The sequence below is a fragment of the Lolium perenne genome, chromosome 3, assembly GCF_019359855.2.
Source record: "Lolium perenne isolate Kyuss_39 chromosome 3, Kyuss_2.0, whole genome shotgun sequence".
In the NCBI taxonomy this organism is placed as follows: Eukaryota; Viridiplantae; Streptophyta; class Magnoliopsida; order Poales; family Poaceae; genus Lolium; species Lolium perenne.
Window position 1 is genome coordinate 110,383,304 of NC_067246.2, and position 13,595 is coordinate 110,396,898.

At 44.5% G+C, this 13,595-nt stretch overlaps 1 protein-coding gene across 1 annotated transcript; it reads right to left on the reverse strand.

The window, feature by feature from the left end:
• Positions 1-4,222: 4,222 nt before the first annotated feature.
• LOC127342158 (DNA-binding protein RHL1) lies at positions 4,223-8,136 on the reverse strand. The gene is made up of 11 exons (XM_051368101.2): positions 7,699-8,136; positions 7,489-7,599; positions 7,266-7,352; positions 6,919-7,163; positions 6,704-6,782; positions 6,393-6,536; positions 6,099-6,138; positions 5,950-6,012; positions 5,136-5,167; positions 4,952-4,990; positions 4,223-4,778 (listed from the first exon to the last, which is right to left on the reverse strand). Exons 1-11 carry the CDS (start codon positions 8,011-8,013, stop codon positions 4,722-4,724), a joined length of 1,212 nt encoding a protein of 403 aa, XP_051224061.1. The 5' UTR covers positions 8,014-8,136; the 3' UTR covers positions 4,223-4,721.
• Positions 8,137-13,595: the final 5,459 nt, after the last annotated feature.

The window sequence follows — 13,595 nt, forward strand, 5'->3', positions numbered from 1 at the left end:
ATCTACATAGAAAGGACAAACATGATTTTTTAAGAAAGAAATTTCTTCTTGATTTCTGTTAATAGAACAATTGCTACTGTGTCCCCACTCCCCACCAACAACAAACCCCGCGAGAAGTTTTACAGACCCATACTACACCGCCTCACGCGGAAGGAGGAGGCAGCCAATATAGATGTTAAAAGGGAAACTGAAAAAAAAATATAAGAAGGTGAACAGGGAGGATATAATGGAGAAGAAGGAAGACAATACGGTGAATGTGGGGAAGAAAAAAAAGTGGAGATAACATGGAGCTTGATGACCCAACTATACATAAGAAGGCACGTGAGATTGAAGTAATGGTGACACATAACAACAAAAATGAATACGCGGAGCTGCCAGGACTACTAAATAATACATGTACTGAAACTTGTTAATAGAATTGGATGGTAAATAGATGGGAAAACCTGATTACACTTGTCGGTCATCCAGGCATTACTAACCAGGGTACACTTTTACTTAAATGGAAATTTATAAGAATGTAAATGATATTGTACAGATTATGGAAGCAAAGGAAGAAGGAATCCCTTGCAAGAAAGAACAAACTATGCACCAGATTCAAGCTAGGACAATAGAATAGACAGTTACCAACTTATCAATTATTTTCCTGTCATCATCATGTGAGGCCCGGTGATTGGAGGTGAGCGCCTCGGTACTTCTGGAGCAACGGGGTGACACCACATGCTTCCATGCTCTCCTCCCTTAAGGAACTCTTCAGTCAGTCTTCAGGTATTCACAGCCTGACGGCCACCTCAGTTTCGTCGTTGTCACAGTTGTCCACATTCTTCATCTCCTCTGCCATGACCATGTGTGTATTTTCAACGTTGAATTCCACCGCCATGAACTGCAGCATCGGCCGCCGCGACATCCACAAGCACAGTGCATATTTTGTAGAGCTAATATGTCTCACTGTGTAAAATCATAGAAATAAAATATCAATGAAAATCGTCATCAACAAAAATAAAAGTAATCTGGCCTAGGTTTATGCTACAAAAGTGTTGGTCAATATATACGTTTCGCCAGGGAGTAGTGGACACAGTGTGAAAAGCTCAGCCATTATCGCACCAACGAGCCCACACGTCCGTGAAAGATACTAGAGATTGATTTACCTATTAATGGTGATATCATCCGTATTAGTAGGAAAAAAATCTATCAGTCGCGTGTACCTCGCTAGTGTTATTAGCTACTAGTCGCGTGCTCACTGGACACACGGCTAGTAATGATAAGTTTAATGGCATCGCATAGGGAGGCACACGACTAGTATTCCACATCCGCGTGGCTGTATATTTCTTCTGGCCTATCCCACTGATTTACACATGTGTATAATATTGCAGACATATATAACATAAACATACATAAATATATAATAGCCAAATGATCAAATCATTAATAACATTGTATAGTCGTCCAAGTGATCAAGTCATTACATGCATTGAGCATAATATATAGATCCAATCATTATACTAGCTAAAGCCTAGCAAGCTAGTGAGTCATTATATACAATAAGCACAATAGCCAAGTATCACTCCTCCGGCTCCGGCTCCATGGGTGGTTAATGAACAACGATCCCGTCGGAATCCCTTGGGTCGTGAAACTCATTATCAGATGAGGAGGTGTCATCCCGCTGTTTGTAGTGGGAGAAGGTCTCCATGTATAAGCCATCCAAGTAGAAATATAACTTAGTCTATGGCTCCATCCCGTAGCGTTCTATCATCTGCTTCCAACTACGCCCGTGGAAATATGTTTGATTCGCCTCATTGGTGACTTCAACAACAAAGGCCATGTCCGTAGTGAGCAGTGTGTTCCGCTGGATGACAACTTCAAACATTTCCAAATGGTTAATATTTCTATGTATATGCTCCATGAAGTCACGACTTGCGCTATATGGGATACCCTAAATACAACTACGAAAGAAACAACAATTAGATCAAAAAGATACAAGTCAATGCAACTATATATATGAAGAAACTAACTAATTAGACTAAAACATACCGAGATAATTTTATAATCCTCCTTGAAAAGTATATAAAACTTTTTATCCTTGCACCTATATTATCCACAGCCTACGCGCTGCTGTTAAAAAGCCATTTCCTGCATATATAAGCATTGGGTTATGTTAACAATTATAGCATACTATAGCATACAAATCTATTAAACGCAAAAATAAACTTCAAATAAAGCATCATATTTATATTGGACCAGAAACCACATGGATGGGACCAGCGAGCTAAGTACGATGTACAAGATTTGTATACGTGCATATGACAAGGCTCGCTGACACCACCCCATGATCACTGCAAACAAAACTAATCATTAGCCATATGAAATACAAGCTAGTGATTTAAAATTAACTTCAAATAAGGCCTCATATTTACATTGAACCCAGAAATTACAGGGATGAGGTCACCGAGCCAAGAACGATGCACATGATTTGTATTTGTGCATATGACAAAGCTCGCTGACACCATCCCATGATCACTGCTAAAAAAAACTAATCATCCACTATTACAAATATATCATACAAAATCTACATGTAGCTAGCATAAAAATAACTCAAATAAATCAACATAGGTTGCAAGCAAATTTACATAAGTTGTAAACAAATCAACACATCTATATAAGTAGAAAACAAATTAAATATACAACAAATCTACATAGTAGAAAACAAATCAAATGTACAACAAATCTACATAGTAGCAAACAATTCAAATATACAACAAATCTACATTGTAGCAAATAAATCTATATAAAGAGCATATTTACCGGTCGAGGAAGGCGACGCGGGCGGTCGGCAGCGACGCGGGCGCGGGCGGGAGGCGACGCGGGCGCGGGAGGAGAAGATGGCATGGGCGCGGGCGGTCGGCGGCGGTTAGGGTTGGTTCCGGGAATATTTGGAATGAATGAGGAGAAAAGGAGGCACACTATAAAACAAGGTGCGGACTTACTAGTCGCGTGCAATAAGAACTGGCACGCTGCGGGTATTATTAGCCGCGTACACGCGTAGGATGCGCTGCGGTATTATTAGCCGCGTGGCGCACCTGTTGCACGCTGCCATTAAACCTGCCCCTATAATTAATCTCCCTGTTCTGTGATCTGATCCTAAGGCGAGCTCCTTGAAGATGTCTTATAAGTACTAGCGAAAAGAGCTATAATCATAAGACATCTTTGAGAAGCTCTGCCATAGGAGGAGCTTCCGACGATCAATAGACGAAAATCTTCGCGAAAATTTGTGTTTTGAGAGAGTGTGACGGATACATACATATATATAGCATCAAACTTGGTGCCTTTACACTATGTTTACCGTCTTATACAGTGCAGACATTGACGCATCGTGCGCACTCACGAAAGGTAGACTATAACACGGTACACAAACGGAAATCAGTCGTGTGTCAGTATTGCGCACACTGCCACTAATAACGTAACTATCAGGCCGGGTTTACCCGCTTCTAGCATTTTCTTATAATCTGCAAAGCTAGTCCCCACTTACTAGTCGCGTGCGGGTTCGGGCCACACGCTACCATTACCGGCTAACTAGTCGCATGCGTTTTTCTCGGCCGGTGCTAAAAAGAGCAGTCGCGTGCGGGTTCGGGCCACACGCTACCATTACCGGCTAACTAGTCGCATGCGCTTTTCTCGGCCGGTGCTAAAAAGAGCAGTCGTGTGCGTCTTTCTACGCGCGCTGCCATTAGTCGTGCCCCTATAGCCTTTTCCCTACTAGTTGGGGCCAGCCGTGTTTGGCGGCGGGTCGTGCTACTGTCTATAGTCGTTGCTAGGTCATGAGTGTACATATTTATAATTTTAAAGATATTTACACTACTATTGATGATTATTAATAGATATGTGAAATTTTCGTAAAAAAGAACCAATGAAGTGGCAAGAAGAGGAAGCATAATCATACCTAATTTAAGCTTATTCATCGGCACCTAATAAAACATTGGATTAAACGAATATCACAAAAATCTTACTATGTCTATGATTTATGTCCCTCGCATGTTCTAGCTCTACCAAATTCAGAAAGCCGCACATTATTAGGCAGTTTGTGTCTAGACACATCAAGTTTGGCAAGAATCCACACCAGATAAGGCGCTCTAAACCAAGACATATATGATACTCAAATATCGGAATATAAAGTTATTATGGATTAGAAACCAACAGGAACATGTTGAGTACTAAACGCAACTTCGGGTGTCATACAAGCACAAACAAGAAGTGCACATTATCTCATTAATTCTTTTTTACTTCTATTACAACAACTCAAATAAAATAATAATCTAATGATAACCAGTTTCTACTAATATGATGTAATACCACTGTCATTCCAATGAATAAGGCTTTTTTTAAGTCAAGAGAAGTAAAGTTTGACCAAACTTTTAGAAAAAACTATCAACAATCATAAAATTATATAGATATTACATGAAAATATATTTCATGACATATCTAACACTATTGATTTTGTATTGCACATGTTAATGATTTTTTTTCTAAAAACTTGGTCAAATTTTACATAGTCTGATTTTTAGGAAAAGCAATATAAGCCTTATTCATTGGAATGGAGGTAGTACAGAACTACATATTGGAGTTAAACATGGTCTAAACTTTCTACATCAACAAAGGGCCATTGCTCGGCCAAGGGCAAACACACCATGCATGGCATACTATGGAGTACGACTGTTCGTCTACGATCCTTACTCAGCCCAGTCCTCGTCACTATCATCACCATCATCATCATCCATATTTTCATCCTGCAATGGCATTGTGATTACATAGGTCAGGAGGTACAATAAGCTTATCATAACAAAAAAGGGAAACACATAAAATGGTGCCAGATACCAGAACACTGCAACCATAGTCCATAATTGGCTCTAGAACAAATATTGAAGGAGTAATTTTAGAGTATCACAGCTTATTAAGTTACCTCGGAGCAATCGGAGATCTCTTGAACTTCATCTTCTACCTGTAACACAACATGGAAAAGACGAAGACCTTCAGTTTTACGGGTATGCATTCAGCAAAGGAAACGATGAACAATCTAGGCTCATTGTCGTTAAATCACTCATCTGCTAAGGTAACATAACCAATTTTAAAGTTCCAAAATGTACCTTTGGTTTTTGCTTTTTGCGAGATGCACTTGCTGCATTCATGTAATACACAGGTCAGTCGTATATCATGAATATTAAGACAATTTATCAGGAAAAATGAAAGAAAGTATCATGCTGGCAAAAATATCATCACAAGCGCCACTAAAAGCCGCTAAAGTGGTTTCTTCCCCAAGCCCTGGCACCGGTAGTGAAAAATCCTAGACCCGCTTAACACATTAATTCTTTAAAAGAGTACCTGATAACACCTGTCACAACACGGAAGTGCTTTCTTTGCAAGGCCTTGGCACCACTAACAAAATTAAAAGTATCATAAACAAGTCTTTACCCCAAAAGATTTTATCTTCCAAAAGTTCCATCTTAAAGGCCTTCAGAAGCTTAGAACAAACTCTCTCAGTAAAGTTTGTAATACTATCCCTCTGTCCCATTAAGGTTGTCTAAGATTTGTCAAAATTTGGATGTATCTATATGCTATTTAGTGTCTAGATACATCCAAATTTTAACAAATCTTAGACAATCTTTGTGGGATGGAAGGAGTATAAGATGTTTCTGACAACAGAATTGGTTTTGTAATATATTTAGGTGTCTTCTCTGTCCAGCCTTGGGCCCACTGATAAAATGTATCCATCCAAAGGACCAAAATGCTTCATCAAATAGTTTCATATTTCAGAACTACTCTATGTAGAGCTTTCGGCTCATCTTAGACCTAATCTTTTCCAGCAAGAATAGCCTTTGAAGTTTAGAGAATTCCTCTCACTGTTTTTTTTGTAATATAAGATGCTTCTAGCAGCAGACTTGGTTTAGGTACAGTACTTACCTTCCTTCTGCACTACGGACTGTTTTTCCTTTGGAATTGCCCGCTGCTTCTTAGCCACAGGACCTACAACACGGTAACAAATTGTTAAGAGTTTTCATACGAAATACGATATACATTTCAGGAACCTAGAAACATAGAATATGAAGAACCTTTTGTAGCTGGAGATCCTTTAGGACTACTTGTAGATCTCTGAAATAGAAATAGTTTTGTCACATGCTGAGTTAAATTTGCTGATATTATGATGATATTGAACTAAAGAAAACAGTGGACTGTGTGGTTGCTTCAATGCATCAAACACAAGTTTCAGTCAAAACTTAAAAGCTAAATGTCTCCTAGTAATCTGTTCAGAGGGGATACTATAATTACAACTAGCATGTACACTCGCATATCTGAATAAGCCATTTTTTTGTAACAGAAAACACTATAAGTGTCTGCACTTTCACCTTTTTTTCTTCTGCTTTTTTGAACATGGTAGACAAAGTAGCCTGAACAAGTGGTTCCTTCTTGATAGGAAGAGATTGTGCTGAAGAATCTTCAGGTTTGATGTCCTCACTTGGGATTTCTTCCTTAATTTCTGGAATCTTTATCTGCCTCAGATGTAGAAAGCAAAATAAACACGACAAAATTTGCGATGCACCAAAGAAGAAAAGAGGACAATATAAAAAGAACAAAGGTAGCTTATGAGTTATAGAATGACAAGCCATTTGTATTCATATATCTCAACCTACAACACAAGAAGGATTTCTTTTGCTACCTTCTCATCCAAGTCCTCAGTGCCCTCGATCTCATTGTCACTGTCAGTTGAATCTCCTCCATCAAGTAACTCCGAGTATCTGTATAAAGAGCCAAAGCATTTAGTAAGTACTTTGCAGGAAATAATAATGTGGCTCCTAGAAATATAAGACAATGATAGCAAATAAATGCTGCCAGCCAGGAGACTATTTTTGGGATTTGTGGGAAGAGACTTACTTGTAATCTTTCCCAGCAGTTCTAGCGGATTTTCTAACAGGTGTTTCACTTGTAGTCTGTGTACCGTTCTCGTCCATCCGATCTGAATCAAAAGAATCAGCATCGGATTCATCCTCTGGCGTAAGGGGTTCTTTGATCTCTTTTCCATGTTCTCTGGTCTGCTTTCCAGGTTTATTGCCTGTGATTACTTCACCACTGGCAGCGCCAGCTCCACCTTTAAAATCAAAATCTTCCGCAGCTCCATCCTAGCAAAATGAAGAAACATGCACGATACACAATTCATTGAGAGAGGAGCAGAAACTAAGAAACACACCAACAAATTACATATGCACACGACACACACATACCTTCTGCATATCTTCTGGAAACTCAAGTTTCAGTTCTTCAGGATTCTCTTCTTTCGTCCCGATCCACCAGGCTTCAGAAAACACAATCTGCCAACAGATTATTTCAATACAGATTATTTTTTCAGGGAAATACAGATTAGTTCCTTCAACAGTGTAGCTAGGCTACTCCCAGCTAAGCAAAATTCGGCATGAGCATCCAGTAAGTTCGAGCTGAGAAGCTAACCATGCTCTCGAAGACGTCCTCGCAGGCGACGCCTTTGACGGACTTCGTCATCTGCAGCGTCAGGTACTTGTTCTTAGGGTACACGTGCGTCCCCAGCAGCTTCATCCTCCCCTGCAACCAACCGACAGAAAAAAAAATCCTAATTTTCATCACAAATTTCGAGAATTGTTCCAAAATCGACTGAATGCATTTCTTCGCAGGGTAGTGTACATGTGGAAACTCGAGGTAGAGGACGGGGTTCTTGGTCCCCAGGTCGGCGAGCTCCCCGATGCGGCCGCCCGAGGCGGCGGGCGCGAGGAGGCCGGGAAATGAGAAGAGGAAGCGGCTTTTGCGGTGGCCTCGCCGCACGATGTCGCGCCCCTGCAGCCGCGTCACGGCGCCGGAGGTGGGGAGCGCCGCCCGCGGCGCTGCCGGCTCGCCGCGCTGTAGGAGGCCGTTGGAGACGGCCAGTGAGCGCAAGCGCCGCCGTTCCTCGGCCTCTGGGTCACCGGCGGTCGAGGCCGCGACGGCGGGCTTCTTGGCCATCCCGCTGCGCCTGCTCTAGGGTTCTAGACGGGGTTGGGCTTGGGAAAGAGGATCGCGCGATGGCGAGCGAGAGGAAGGGGACGGCTTGCAGGAAGCTCCTCAGGGGAAACCCGCCTTCTCTAACGTAAAACGGTCTACGTTTCTACGTCCGTTTACACACACATACTATTCCGCCGGCTAGCTTTTCTAAAAAAGGCAAAGTAGCGACCATTTATTACGTCCGCCCTCACCGGAAATGCATCTAGCCTTGCTCCAACGGGACGACGCAAAGTGACCAGGCCATTCGCGGCGACGCATACCTGATCCAAATATGCATCAGGTTTGCGCCTTCGTGAACGCTGCGCGGTCGCGGCGAGCGTCCTCCTTTTCCTACCCGGTCCCACAAGTCAGGGACAGCGAAAATCGACCGCTTCGATTTACTTCTTTTCCTCTTCTTTGCTGCCCTAGTGCGACGCCACCACCCCAACCCCAGCCGCCGCCGTCCCGCCGCAGTACTCGCCGTCCGGCTCGGTTGTCGCCGCGCGGGAGAGCAGGATCGTACTCGGGATTGGCTCTAGCGCGTACATGGCGGCTGTTTTGGGGCCAAACGTTGTCGGTTGCGCCGCCCTTCCGCGCCGCCCACGACCTGTTCGGTCAATTGTGCCGATAGGTTTCTTCTCCTGTTTTCGCCGCAGTTGTGCGCGGCCATTGATCCACATTTCGTACCCACGCAGATGGACATGTGGCAGATGCTGCAGAAGTTCCACGCCGAGGTCGTTGACTCCTCTTCCGACGAAGAGTTCGATCAGTCGACGCAGACATTGGCAACTACTGCGGTCTCCATGATTCACGAGTTCACTTCAAATGAGGGGTCGGTGCACCGGAGCTCTGTCAAGGGCCGCTCAAAAAACCTGCCGCGCAACAGAGTGCAGGGGCAGCTCCGGCTCCACAAGGACTACTTCCACCTCACCGATCCGCTGTTCAAGGAAAAAATGTTCCGGCGTCGGTACAGGATGTGAAGGGAGCTGTTCTTGGTCATTCTTCGGGGCGTCGGAGACTACGACCCCTACTTCCAATGCAGGGCCGATGCAACAGGTGCGCTAGGCTTCACCTCCTACCAAAAATGCTCCGCCGCTATTCGCATGAGTAGCGCGCCCCGACGAGTCCCCTACGCGCGGAGGTGGGACGTCACCCGGGCGGCGCGGGTGGTGGGTGTGTCTGGCGGCGCGTCCCGGCGGCGCTTGCCGGCACACGGCTAGGGGCATGGAGGTTCGGAGGAGGAGGTCTCAGCGAGGTGGGCAGCAGGCTGCGGCATGGAGCAACGGCGCGAGCTGGTGGCGGCGGCGCGAGCCCAAGGTGGTCGTGGCGGCGGCGAGGAGGCTCGGCCAGGAAGAGTCCAGGCGAGCAGAGGCCGGCCGACTGACGGTGCGGGCGTGCGTCGGCTGCCCCCGGTGGCAACCGTCGGGGGAGGCTGGAGAAGTGGGCGCGGGCCCGATCTAGGCTTCTACGGGTCCAATCTGGGCTAGCAGGCCCGGATCTGGCGGGTGGTAGGAGTTGCTGCTGTTGTGGGCTGTCTGCCTGGAGTTGGCGACAGCCTCGGCGGGCGGTTTTGCCCCGTGCCTATGGAGAGGGAGGTTGTCTTCTCCTTGCTGAGTCGGAGTTGGAGGTGGAAGATGGACCATGTCCTCGACCGTGTGGTGTGTCGGAGTCCACAAATCTGCAACAACACCGGGGAGGAGCTGCGGTGATGGCGGGGCGAGGCTTCTTGGACGGCGTGGTCCAACCATCGGAGGTGCGGGATGCGCGATGGCACGGATGAAAATCTCGCCCGATCTTGGTCGGGCCGGCGCGGCGACGGCACCCACGGGTGTCGTTTTTTCCTCGTTGGAGGCGTCACCGAGGGGATTCGACATCTTCTGCGCTCTCTTGTGGTGTTGGTGTTGTCTCCGGGCGAAAGCCTAGATTCGGAGTTAGATCGGCGTGATAGCGACGTCCTCGGCGTCGTTTCTCTATTGGGAGTGTTGGGAGTATCGCGTTTGGAGACACGGTTTGGAGGTCCTAGGTTGCGCTCCTCCGGTGCTCGCCGCTTCCCAAGGCTGTTCTTCAGGGGCGCAATGGACACCATCGTCGGCGAGTCCTTGATCAGGCTTCCTCGGGTTGTCCGAGTCTGGCCGTCTATCTCTTCAGATGGTGCGTCGACAAGGAGTGTCCTTTTTGGAGGGTTTGTTCTTCGGAAGCGTTCGATGTTGGTCGTGACATGGCTTTGTAGTTTAGCTTAGGTGAGGCTCTTCTTGGTTTTGTTGTTGTTGTGTCTCTGGTGGCTGTATTCGGACTAGCTGGTGTGGAGTGGGGTGAGTTCGTGCTTCGCTCGTTGTTTGCAGCAAGTTGTAGTCTTCTTGTATTCTATTTTCTGCCTTCTATAAATATATGGTACGCCTTCGACGTACTTGATGACGCGTAAAGCACACGCTCGTTGGGAACCCCAAGTGGAAGGTGTGATGCGTACAGCAGCAAGTTTCCCTCAGTAAGAAACCAAGGTTTATCGAACCAGTAGGAGTCAAGAAGCACGTCGAAGGTTGATGGCGGCGGGATGTAGTGCGGCGCAACACCAGGGATTCCGGCGCCAACGTGGAACCTGCACAACACAACCAAAGTACTTTGCCCCAACGAAACAGTGAGGTTGTCAATCTCACCGGCTTGCTGTAACAAAGGATTAGATATATAGTGTGGATGATTAATTGTTTGCAGAAAACAGTAGACCAAGTATTGCATTAGATTGTATTTAATGTAAAAGAATGGACCGGGGTCCACAGTTCACTAGAGGTGTCTCTCCCATAAGATAAATAGCATGTTGGGTGAACAAATTACAGTCGGGCAATTGACAAATAGAGAGGGCATGACAATGCACATACATGATATGATAAGTATAGTGAGATTTAATTGGGCATTACGACAAAGTACATAGACCGCTATCCAGCATGCATCTATGCCTAAAAAGTCCACCTTCAGGTTATCATCTGAACCCCTTCCAGTATTAAGTTGCAAACAACAGACAATTGCATTAAGTATGGTGCGTAATGTAATCAATAACTACATCCTCGGACATAGCATCAATGTTTTATCCCTAGTGGCAACAACACATCCACAACCTTAGAACTTTCTGTCACTGTCCCAGATTTAATGGAGGCATGCACCCACTATCGAGCATAAATACTCCCTCTTGGAGTTAAGAGTAAAAACTTGGCCAGAGCCTCTACTAATAACGGAGAGCATGCAAGATCATAAACAACACATAGGTAATAGATTGATAATCAACATAACATACTATTCTCTATCCATCGGATCCCGACAAACACAACATATAGCATTACAGATAGATGATCTTGATCATGTTAGGCAGCTCACAAGATCCAACAATGAAGCACATAAGGAGAAGACGACCATCTAGCTACTGCTATGGACCCATAGTCCAGGGGTGAACTACTCACTCATCACTCCGGAGGCGATCATGGCGATGAAGAGTCCTCCAGGAGATGATTCCCCTCTCCGGCAGGGTGCCGGAGGCGATCTCCTGAATCCCCCGAGATGGGATTGGCGGCGGCGGCGTCTCAGTAAGGTTTTCCGTATCGTGGCTCTCGGTACTGGGGGTTTCGCGACGGAGGCTTTAAGTAGGCGGAAGGGCAGGTCAGGAGGCGTCACGGGGGCCCCACACGCTAGGGCCGCGTGGGCCCCCTCTAGGCCGCGCCGCCCTAGTGTGGCGGCGCCCCGTGGCCCCACTTCGTCTCCCCTCCGGTCTTCTGGAAGCTTCGTGTAAAAATAGGCCCCTGGGCGTTGATTTCGTTCAATTCCGAGAATATTTCCTTTGTACGATTTCTGAAACCAAAAACAGCAGAAAACAGCAACTGGCTCTTCGGCATCTTGTTAATAGGTTAGTGCCGGAAAATGCATAAATACGACATAAAGTATGCATAAAACATGTAGATATCATCAATAATGTGGCATGGAACATAAGAAATTATCGATACGTCGGAGACGTATCAGCATCCCCAAGCTTAGTTCCTGCTCGTCCCGAGCAGGTAAACGATAACAAAGATAATTTCTGGAGTGACATGCCATCATAACCTTGATCATACTATTGTAAGCATATGTAATGAATGCAGCGATCAAAACAATGGTAATGACATGAGTAAACAAATGAATCATAAAGCAAAGACTTTTCATGAATAGTACTTTAAGACAAGCATCAATAAGTCTTGCATAAGAGTTAACTCATAAAGAAATAAATCAAAGTAAAGATATTGAAGCAACACAAAAGAAGATTAAGTTTCAGCGGTTGCTTTCAACTTATAACATGTATATCTCACGGATAGTGTCAATGTAAAGTAATATAACAAGTGCAATATGCAAGTATGTAGGAATCAATGCACAGTTCACACAAGTGTTTGCTTCTTGAGGTGGAGAGAAATAGGTGAACTGACTCAACATAAAAGTAAAAGAAAGGTCCTTCAAAGAGGAAAGCATCGATTGCTATATTTGTGCTAGAGCTTTTATTTTGAAAACATGAAACAATTTTGTCAACGGTAGTAATAAAGCATATGTATCATGTAAATTATATCTTACAAGTTGCAAGCCTCATGCATAGCATACTAGTAGTGCCCGCACCTTGTCCTAATTAGCTTGGGTTAACACGGATTATCATTGCATGACATATGTTTCAACCAAGTGTCACAAAGGGGTACATCTATGCCGCCTGTACAAGGGTCTAAGGAGAAAGTTCGCATTGGATTTCTCGCTTTTGATCATTCTTTAACTTAGACACCCATACCGGGATAACATAGACAACAGATAATGGACTCCTCTTTTAATGCTTAAGCATTCAACAGTTAATATTCTCATAAGAGATTGAGGTTTTATGTCCAAACTGAAACTTCCACCATGATTCATGGCTTTAGTTAGCGGCCCAATGTTCTTCTCTAACAGTATGCATACTCAAACCATTTGATTGTGAAAACCGCCCTTACTTCAGACAAGACGAACATGCATAGCAACTCACATGATATTCAACAAAGTGTTGATAGCGTCCCCAGGAGCATGGTTATCGCACAACAAGCAACTTAATAAGAGATAAAGTGCATAAGTACATATTCAATACCACAATAGTTTTTAAGACTATTTTGTCCCATGAGCTATATATTGCAAATGCGAATGATGGAAATTTAAAGGTAGCACTCAAGCAATTTACTTTGGAATGGCGGAGAAATACCATGTAGTAGGTAGGTATGGTGGACACGAATGGCATAGTGGTTGGCTCAAGGATTTTGGATGCATGAGAAGTATTCCCTCTCGATACAAGGTTTAGACTAGCAAGGTTATTTGAAACAAACACAAGGATGAACCGGTGCAGCAAAACTCACATAAAAGACATATTGTAAACATTATAAGACTCTACACCGTCTTTCTTGTTGTTCAAACTCAATACTAGAAATTATCTAGACCTTAGAGAGACCAATTATGCAAACCAAATTTTAGCAAGCTCTATGTATTTCTTCATTAATGGGTGCAAAGTATATGATGCAAGAGCTTAAACATGAGCACAACAATTG

What these genes read in the sequence shown, in the direction of transcription:
- LOC127342158 (XM_051368101.2), bottom strand. Translation starts at nt 8,013, where the DNA reads ATGGCCAAGAAGCCCGCCGTCGCGGCCTCGACCGCCGGTGACCCAGAG. An exon ending in TTCCAGAAGATATGCAGAAG is followed by an intron (nt 7,164 to 7,265) that starts GTATGTGTGTGT and finishes TCATTTTGCTAG; the next exon opens with GATGGAGCTGCGGAAGATTT. An exon ending in AAAAAGCAGAAGAAAAAAAG is followed by an intron (nt 6,139 to 6,392) that starts GTGAAAGTGCAG and finishes TTTCTATTTCAG; the next exon opens with AGATCTACAAGTAGTCCTAA.